General features: G+C 38.6%; 1 protein-coding gene across 1 annotated transcript in view; it reads left to right on the top strand.

The window, feature by feature from the left end:
* Window positions 1-191: 191 nt before the first annotated feature.
* CBG20236 overlaps window positions 192-9,142 on the top strand; it is a gene marked incomplete at both ends in the record, with an annotated part of 10,142 nt that continues 1,191 nt past the window's right edge. Inside the window, 11 exons of the mRNA XM_002629808.2 lie at window positions 192-302; window positions 829-912; window positions 984-1,194; window positions 2,602-2,805; window positions 2,866-3,200; window positions 4,051-4,284; window positions 4,682-4,750; window positions 4,803-5,162; window positions 6,104-6,504; window positions 6,833-6,900; window positions 8,784-9,022. Coding sequence (XP_002629854.2) covers window positions 192-302; window positions 829-912; window positions 984-1,194; window positions 2,602-2,805; window positions 2,866-3,200; window positions 4,051-4,284; window positions 4,682-4,750; window positions 4,803-5,162; window positions 6,104-6,504; window positions 6,833-6,900; window positions 8,784-9,022 — 2,316 coding nt within the window. The remainder of the gene's footprint in view (window positions 303-828; window positions 913-983; window positions 1,195-2,601; window positions 2,806-2,865; window positions 3,201-4,050; window positions 4,285-4,681; window positions 4,751-4,802; window positions 5,163-6,103; window positions 6,505-6,832; window positions 6,901-8,783; window positions 9,023-9,142) is intronic.

Genomic DNA, 9,142 nt, shown 5'->3' with positions numbered 1-9,142 from the left:
TTTTGAAGAGACGCAGACGACGAGATACGCTGCGTCTCTAGCCTCTCAAATTTCAAATTGCTATATCTCGGCTCCTAGGAACCCTAAAACTCTGATTTTTTCACTGATTTTTTCCCAGTTTTCTCTACTTTTCTCCCTCCGTCTCCTTCTTCCTCAAAAAGAGAACTTTCCAGAAATCAATCTAAAAAAGCATGACCAGGTTACTGGAAAAAATACAGCGAAGTTTGTCGCATGAAATGCGATCGTACAGTTCACTAAACCCGTTATTACCATCAGAAGATCATCAGATACAGTCATTTTCGGTAAGGAAAAGCTGAAAATGCTCTTAAAATATTTTATTGGATGATATTGATCTACCCACAAAATTTGAAGCGATTTGGGCAACGGGGAGCCGAGATACAGTCACTCAAAGTTTTGATCTACGCGGCGCGGTCGCGTCGCGGTCGGCGCAAAACATTTTTGAAGGGGTGTAACTTGGCTCAAAGTGGGCCTAGCGGCTTGAAATTTTGGGAATCAATACAAAATTGTGTTCTGCATGTTTCTACTGATTTTGAAAACGTTTGGTCTATTTTGAGCTGGATTACAGGCCCTAGAAGAGGCGCAGACAGGTAGAGTGTCTCGTTGTCTGCGTCTCTGGTGCAAGAGACTTGAAACTTTGAATAATAATAAAAAATTGAAAATTTGTATTCCCGCCAAATCAAAAACAAAAAAACCTTTTATCAATCATAACATTATGACTCGAGCTATGTACGAAAATTTTGTATCTCTTCTTTCTGACTTTTTTTTCTCAAAGGTTCTCTGTATTCTTTTAGAATTCAAAAGATCCAGATGACTCTGGAATTTCAGAAAAATAAAAAAGTTTATAGAATTTTGAATAATCAAAATTCTCTAGCGTTTTCTGTGCAATCAGAGGTAAGTGATTTTTGGATTTTAGCAAAAATTGAAACGATTCTCTGGGTCAAAATCAATCAATTTTTTCTCAGAATGGCGTATCTCTCGAGGAGGGAAAACAAGCGACGTCTTCATTGTTGCGCGACACCGGTCAATCGTCACGAAGCCATCGGCCGCCGAAGGAGGCGACGACGAGCCACGGCAGCAGCTCGAAAGGCTGTCTGCTGCTCACCACACTTGTCGTTTTTCTATTCGTAACGCTCAGCTTCGCCATCGCCACTTTTCTCTACTATCAAACTTTACGTGAGTTTTTGAGTTTGAAAAATTCCGAAAAAATTGAGTTTCTAGCATAAATTTGAGCTGAGCTACTGCTCTTTGACGTCTGCGTCTCACAAAACTCCATATCAAAATGTATTCGAAAAGATCAGAAATTCAAAAAAAAAAATCGAAAATCAAAATCTCTGGTTCACTAGCCAAGATACATGCGTTTAGAGTTTTGGAGAGACGCAGACAACGAGACACGCTGCGTCTCTAACCTTTTTGAAGAGGCGCAGACAGCTAAAGCGTCTAAACTTCTGAAGGCTATATCTTGGCTTTTAGAGAAGCTAGAAGTTTGATTTTTTGACGAAAATGAAGTTCAGAAAGGCATTTTTAGAACCAAAATATGGGGAAAGGGCGAAAATTTCAAAAATTTCAAAAATGCAAAAAAAAATTGTTTTTGCTAATTTCAAAATGTAATCACAAATTAGACAAATTTTCCTTCAATTCCATCCAAAAACCAACTTTCTAGCTCTTCTACGAGCCGAGTTATAGCGATTTGAAGTTTTGAAGGTAAGAGACGCAGACAACGAGACACGCTGCGTCTCTAACCTTTTTGAAGAGGCGCAGACAGTTGAGACTTTAAACACGCGTATCTCGGCTTTCAGATGAGCTAGAGAGTTGATTTTTGGACCAAAATGAAGGTCCAGCTGAGAAATTTGAACTGGGAAATTTGATAATGTTGATTTTGAGTGAAAATGAATATTGCAAATTTAGAATTGCGAGTTTCAGAACAACTGGTGCTTTTGGATTAAACCTGAAATTTAAGAAAAAAAAATGGTTAAAAAACCTAGTTTCTAGTACTTCCATAAGCTGAGTTACAGCGATTTGAAATTTGGAGAGACGCAGACGACGAGACACGCTGCGTCTGTAACCCTAACATTCTAAACCGCTGTATCTCGACTCCTAGATGAGCTAGAAACTTGGTTTTTAAGCCAAGTTGCTTCTAGAAATGTAAAGAATTTGTTGATCAAAAATCGAATTTCAATTTTTTCTAAAAGCCAGGAAACAGCTGTTTAAAGTTTGCAAGGTTAGAGATGCAGCGTGTCTCGTTGTCTGCGTCTCTAACCTTTCTAAAACTTCAAAGGCTCTAGCTCTACTGAAAGCCGAGATACAGTCGATTCAAGTTCAGGAGGTTAGAGACGCAGACGACAAGACACACTGTGTCTCTGACCTCCTGAATTCCAAATGACTTTATCTAGGCACTCAGGAAAGCTAGAAACTTGATTTTTGAATCTACTGAGAGCTTCGAAACAGATCAATCTGAAAAAATGTTATTTTTGAGAGAAACAATTCAAAGTTCTGAAATCCTAAATTCTCAAAAATAGGATTCTGAGATTCTGAGAATTGCTCAATTCTGAATATGATTCAAAAACTCAACAATGTTTTCAGCCTGCACATCAGAGAAGTGCGTAATGACAGCGGCACGCCTTCTGAAACGGGTCGATCAGTCCGTCGAGCCATGCGACGACTTCTATCAATTCGCGTGTGGCGGATGGATCAATCAGTCGGTGAATCTCAAATATGACTCGTGGAATACACTCTATGAAACGCAACGAACGGCTCATGATCAGATTGTGCAGGCCATGCATCGGAGTGAGTTATTTTTTGAAACTTAAAAATTTTTTCAGAAATTCGAAATTCTGAACTTTCCAGTAAATGACGGATCCTATACCTTGCCTACAAATGACGGAGAACGAGCGGCCGCGAAAATGTATGAGCAATGTATGGATACCGATACTCTGGAACAAACCGGACTAACACTTTGGGAGCGATTTGTCGATGAGCTCGGCGGATGGATGCCAGAGCTCAAAAATGGATTTTTGGAACAAGAAGAGAGTTTTGAAATTGAGCTCGATGAGGACGAGAAGAAGCGGCGGCGATTCGAAATCGAGGATATCATTCTGAGTGCCTTCAATTATTCGGTTTTCCCATTGTTTTGGGCGGGCGTCGAGGTCAATTATTTGGATTCTAAGCAGCATTTGATTACGGTAGGTTTTTTTTTCTGAAAATTTAGTACAAGGTATTTTTCCCAACTTTTTGATAGCTACAAAACTAAACGAGATGTAAGCGCTCAAAGTTTTGGACCTGAAAACACAGAAGAACGAGAGTGCTGTGTTTAAAGGCGCATATCTCAAAACCTAAAAGAGCTATCAAAAAGCTGTAAACTGCAAAAATGTAGAGCACAAAATTTTACACAATTATCTGTTTTAAAACTGTTTGATAGCTGTATAACGAAACGAGATATGCGGCTTGAGAGAAAGACGCAGAGAAGCAAGAGCGCTCTCGCTTCTTTGCGTCTCCTCTAGGTACTGAATTTCAAACTTTCATATCTCTGCTAGTTTCATAGATATCTAAATTTGGATAACTAGAGAAATGTGTAAAATGTTATGCTCAATATGTTTGCAGTTGACAAATTTTTGATAGCTAGGCTAGTTTTTGAGATATGCGCCTTAAAAAACAGCCGACCCGGGGTGAATTTCAAAGGATTTTATCTCCACCAGTTTCACAGGCCTCAAAAAATATTCAACCACAAAAATGTAGAAAATTTAATGCTCTACAATTTCACAATTTACATCATTTTTATAGCTCTTTTAGTTTTGGAGATATGCGCCTTTAAAGCCAAGAGGAGACCCAGAGAAGCGAGAGTGTTCTCGTTTCTCTGCGTCTCACTTTCAACTTCAAAGACGCGTATCTCACTTAATTTTATAGCTATCGAAAAGTTCTCAATTGCAAAAATAAAGATCGTGTCTTGTTTAGTATAGTCTCAAAATTTCAAACAATTTCAAAAAGATCTATATACTTTTGTAGGCAGTTTTTCAAAGTGTGTCAAAATTTCAGATCTACGAGCAACTTCCAATCCTACTATCTCCTGAAAAATATCATTATGACAAAGAACTGACTCCAGAGATGATTTTCGGAAAGCTGGAGGGTCCACCAGTGACTCGGGCCCTTCAACAAGTCGGCGAGGAGCTCGCAGCGGTTTTGGGATTCGATTCGACGGATGAGAAAGTTCGAATGATGATTGCGAATATGATCTACCTCGAGTACCAGATTACCATTGCTGGTTCTACAGTAAGACTTTTGAATTTTGCGATTTCTCATTTTACATTGCCCGAGCTCCAATTTTGTCTAAAAATCAACTTTCTAGCTCTTCTGAGAGCCGAGATACAGGCGATTGAAATTTCCACTGTCTGCGTCTTGCCGACGGTTAGAGACGCAGTGTGTCTCGCCGTCTGCGTCTCTCCCGAAACTTCAAATTGCTGTATCTCGGCTTGTAGAAGGGCTGGGAACGTGGTTCTTTTTGTATTTTGTATATTGTTGAACTTCCTATCTTCTCCAAGATATTCGAGTTCAGAATTCGGATCTCTTGATAGCTTACAAGAAGAGACATGGAGTTTTGAGAGGCGCAACCACACACTTCTTTGTAATTTTAGAATTTTTCACATTTTCCAATATTTCTTTTTCGCAGTTCTACAAGGAGAAAAAAGAGCGCTACACGGTTGTTCAACTGCGGGAACTACAGGAAATCGCGCCAGCGGTGAGTTTGACCTCAAATCCAAAAAATAATCGATTACCGATTTTTTTTCCAGATCAACTGGCACTATTTCCTGTCCCGTCTCGTCGGTGAGAACCTATCCTTCTCCGAGCCCATCGCTCTCAAAACGGGTACCCAATGGATTCCAATTCTCTCATCGATCGTCCAAAAACTAAAAGAGTCTCGATCCGGCGTGGCGGTGCTCAAAAACTATGTGAAATGGAAGACGATCATGTTCCATTTGGCATACGCCACACCCAAATGTAAAGATGGACTACTGTGGATGGCGGTGTCGCTATATTCCGGTGCTGCGAGTCAACGAAAAGAGTTCTGTGTGCTCAGGCTGTCCGGAATATTCCCATTGTCGTTGCCGTCGATTTTAAGGAAGATTGATGGCATCGATCATACTGAGAAGGTTAGATTTTGGTGTTTTTAGATGGATATGACTAAATAAACTTCACTAAGAACAAAAAACATCAAGTTTCTAGCTCTACTGAAAGCCGAGATACAGTCGTTTCAAGTTCAGGAGGTTAGAGACGCAGACGACAAGACACACTGTGTCTCTGACCTCCTGAATTCCAAATGACTTTATCTAGGCACTCAGGAAAGCTAGAAACTTGATTTTTGAATCTACTGAGAGCTTCGAAACAGATCAATCTGAAAAAATGTTATTTTTTTAGAGAAACAATTCAAAGTTCTGAAATCCTAAATTCTCAAAAACAGGATTCTGAGATTCTGAGAGTTTTGAAGCATCGAAAATCTGAATTTCGTACACAATCTCCGATGTTACATAGCCTGAGCTTCAACCTGGTCTAAAAATCAACGTTCTAGCGCTTCTAGAAGCCGAGACACAGCCATTTGACGTTTAGGAGGCTAGAGACGCCAGACGACGAGACACACTGCGTCTCTAGCCCCGAAATTTCGAATGGTCATATCTCGGGTTCTAGGAAAGGTTGGAACTTGATTTTTGGACCATAGTAAAGCTCAGAAACTAGAGAATATGGTAATGTTTGATTTTAAAAAATCAACATAAAAAACTATGAAATGCAAAATTCTCAAATTTGAATGTTATAGGTTTTTGAAGTTCAAACCTTTTCACATTTTCCAATTCCCCATTACCTGAGCTCCATTGTCGTTCAAAAATCACTTTTCTAGCTCTTCTGGAAATCGAGATATAGCCATTTGAAGTTTCCACTGTCTGCGTCTCCCCGACGGTTAGAGACGCAGTGTGTCTCGTAGTCTGCGTCTCTCCTAAACTTTAAATGCCTATATCTCAGCTCCTAGATGTGCTAGAAACTCGGTTCTTTTTGTATTTTTACGCATTTTTCTAGCCTAATCTTCTTGAAAAACTTTCAGAACGTGAAAGCGGTTCAAAACATTGCCGATCGAATACAAGAAAAGTACTCAGAGATGGTGCAATCAAGTAATCTATTTTCGGATCCGGAAACTCGTAAAAATGTGGTGGATAAAGTGGAAAATATGACCAAATTTATTGGGTATCCGGACGCAATGCGAAGTGACTTTGAGATGAAAAAAGAAGCCGTGCGACTTCATGATTCGCTGTTCTGGTGTATGGTTTTGGGATCGTCGTCTGTCTATAAAGAACGCCTTCAACGGCTACGTCTTCCGGTGAATCCGAGGGATTGGGTGGATACGAGACCGGCGATTTCCGTACCAGCACACAATTATGAGCGAAATTTGATACAGATTCCTTTCGATTCGTTGAGACTACCGTATTCCGATGAGCATCAAATGGAGTGAGTTGTTCCGAAATTCTGAAATTTTCTGAGATTCTGAGATTCGGAAATTCTGAAATTTCTTGAAATTTCTGAAATTCTGAAATTCTGATATTCTGAGATTCTGAAATTCCAAGATTCTGAGATTCTGAAATTCTGAAATTTCTTTAAAATTCTGAAATTCTGAAATTCCGAAATTCTGAGAGATTCTGAAATTCTGAGATTCTAAAATTCTGAAATTTCTTAAAAATTCTGAAATTCTGAAATTCTGAGATTCTGAAATTCTGAAATTCTGAACTTTCTTTAAAATTCTGAAATTCTGAGATTCTGAGATTCTGAATTTTTGCAGTTTCGCCAATTATGCCGGTATTGGGACAATCATTGGTCACGAGTTCACACATGCTTTCGATGGACAAGGTGCGTTGATTTTTCTGAAAAATAATAGTCTGAAATTTTAAGAATTTTTTGAAAATTCAAGAAAAAAATTTTTTTCTTGAAAATTCCGGTCCCCATTTTCCCAATAGTTTTCTAGAACTTCTTTTCTCAACTACTATTCTAAATGAGCTAACGAAAGCGAGCTCCTAGGCTCCCCCTTCTCATTAGTGACCACTCTTCTCTTTCTCGGTCTTCTCTAACCACTCTCTCCTTTCCCCCTACTCTCTCACTTTTCTTGTTTACGCTGAGCAATCCCCAGTGGTCATCTGAATCGCCATTACTAGAAAAAAATGAGGGTAATTGGAATAGGATTTTTGACTAATTGGAATGCTGAAAATACCCTTTTTTACACTTCATCTGAAAATTCTGAAGACGCTCAGACTTCTGAATTTGGATGACGTGGTGATGGGAAGAGTAATTCTTGTCTGCGAAAAACAAAAAAATAAATGATGTCATTTGAATTCTGAATTCTAAGAATTCAGAAATTTTTCTGGAAGTGAAAAACAGGACTTGTTTTAATTGGAAATTGGAATTTTTTATTAAGAATTTGTGAATTTCGGAGAGATGAGGGATCGAAAACGTTTTCTAAGATTTCGAAACATGAGAACAAAAAAAAATCAAAAGTTCCACAAAATATTAAGAAATCTGAAATTTTTGAAAAAGAACTGAGTTTCTAGCTTTCCTAAAAGCCGAGACACACCCTTTGGAAGTTTTGGAGGCCAGAGACGCCAGACGACGAGACACACTGTGTCTCTGACCTCCTGAATTTCAATTGACTTCATCTAGGCTCCCAGTAAAGCTAAAAACAGATTAATTTGAAAAATTGTTATTTTTGAAAAAAAACAATTCAAAGTTCTGAAATCCTAAATTCTCAAAAATAGGATTCTGAGATTCTGAGAATTTTGAATCATTGAAAATCTGAATTTCGTACACAATTTCCGATGTTACATAGCCTGAGCTTCAACCTGGTCTAAAAATCAACGTTCTAGCGCTTCTAGAAGCCGAGATACAGCCATTTGAAGTTTTGGAGGCTAGAGACGTCAGACGACGAGACACACTGCGTTTCTAACCCCGAAATTTCGAATGGTCATATCTCGGGTTCTAGGAAAGCTTGGAACTTGATTTTTGGACCATAGTAAAGCTTAGAAACTGGAGAATATGGTAATTCTAGACCATCTAAACTGAAAAATCTGATAATACATTCTAACTTCTCAATACAAAAAAACTTCGAATTCAGAAAAATTGTCGAAATTCCAAATTTTTTGCAATAAGCGAGAACTTTAATTATTCTAATTTCCCAGTTCTCGAGCTTCAATTCAATGCAGAAATCAACTTTCTAGCTGTTCTAGGAGCCGAGATACAGACGATTGAAATTTCCACTGTCTGCGTCTCGCCGACGGTTAGAGAAGCAGTGTGTCTCGCCGTCTGCGTCTCTCCCGAAACTTCAAATTGCTGTATCTCGGCTTGTAGAAGGGCTGGGAACGTGGTTCTTTTTGTATTTTGTATATTGTTGAACTTCCTATCTTCTCCAAGATATTCGAGTTCAGAATTCGGATCTCTTGATAGCTTACAAGAAGAGACATGGAAGTTTAGACGCTCTAGCTGTCTAATTTAGAATCTCAATCCTTAGGTATCTTAAAAATCAAAAAATGGGATTTTTGAGAGACTCAGCCATTTCTCTGCTCGAATCCCTCCCTCTCGCCAAATTTTAAACAATTTTAATTCGGCTTTTAGAAATGCTAGAAGCTTGGCTCTTTGTGAGTTTTGCGAATTTTTATTTTAAAAAATGAGAATTTCAGAGAAATGAAGAAAACATAATTAAAAAATCCGAATTTCATAATAACTCCAAAATTCTAATTTTTCAGGCAAACTTCACGGACCAACTGGAAATCTGGGTGTTTGGTGGAGTCAGGATTCTCAGAGAAAATTCAAAACTCGTGAGCAATGTTTCATCAAACAGTACGCCGGATTGATGGATTCGCATGATGTAACTTTTTTTTTAATTCAGAATTTTCTAAAAACTGTGTTTTTTCAGATGAACGCCGCCAAAGAAGGCCTCTACGAGAATATTGCCGATCATGTGGGACTGAAAGTGGCTTATGAGGTAGATTTTTTGTTTGAAAATTTTAAGAAATGTCAAAACATAGAAGAGAGAAATTGATTTCAGCCAACAACCACATTTCTAGCTTTCCTAGAAGCCGAGATACAGCCATTTGAAGTTTTG

The sequence above is a fragment of the Caenorhabditis briggsae genome (genome assembly GCF_000004555.2).
Source record: "Caenorhabditis briggsae complete genome, chrII, whole genome shotgun sequence".
In the NCBI taxonomy this organism is placed as follows: Eukaryota; Metazoa; Nematoda; class Chromadorea; order Rhabditida; family Rhabditidae; genus Caenorhabditis; species Caenorhabditis briggsae.
The sequence above is the reverse complement of the archived record's forward strand: the minus strand, read 5'-3'. Positions and strand labels throughout refer to the sequence as shown.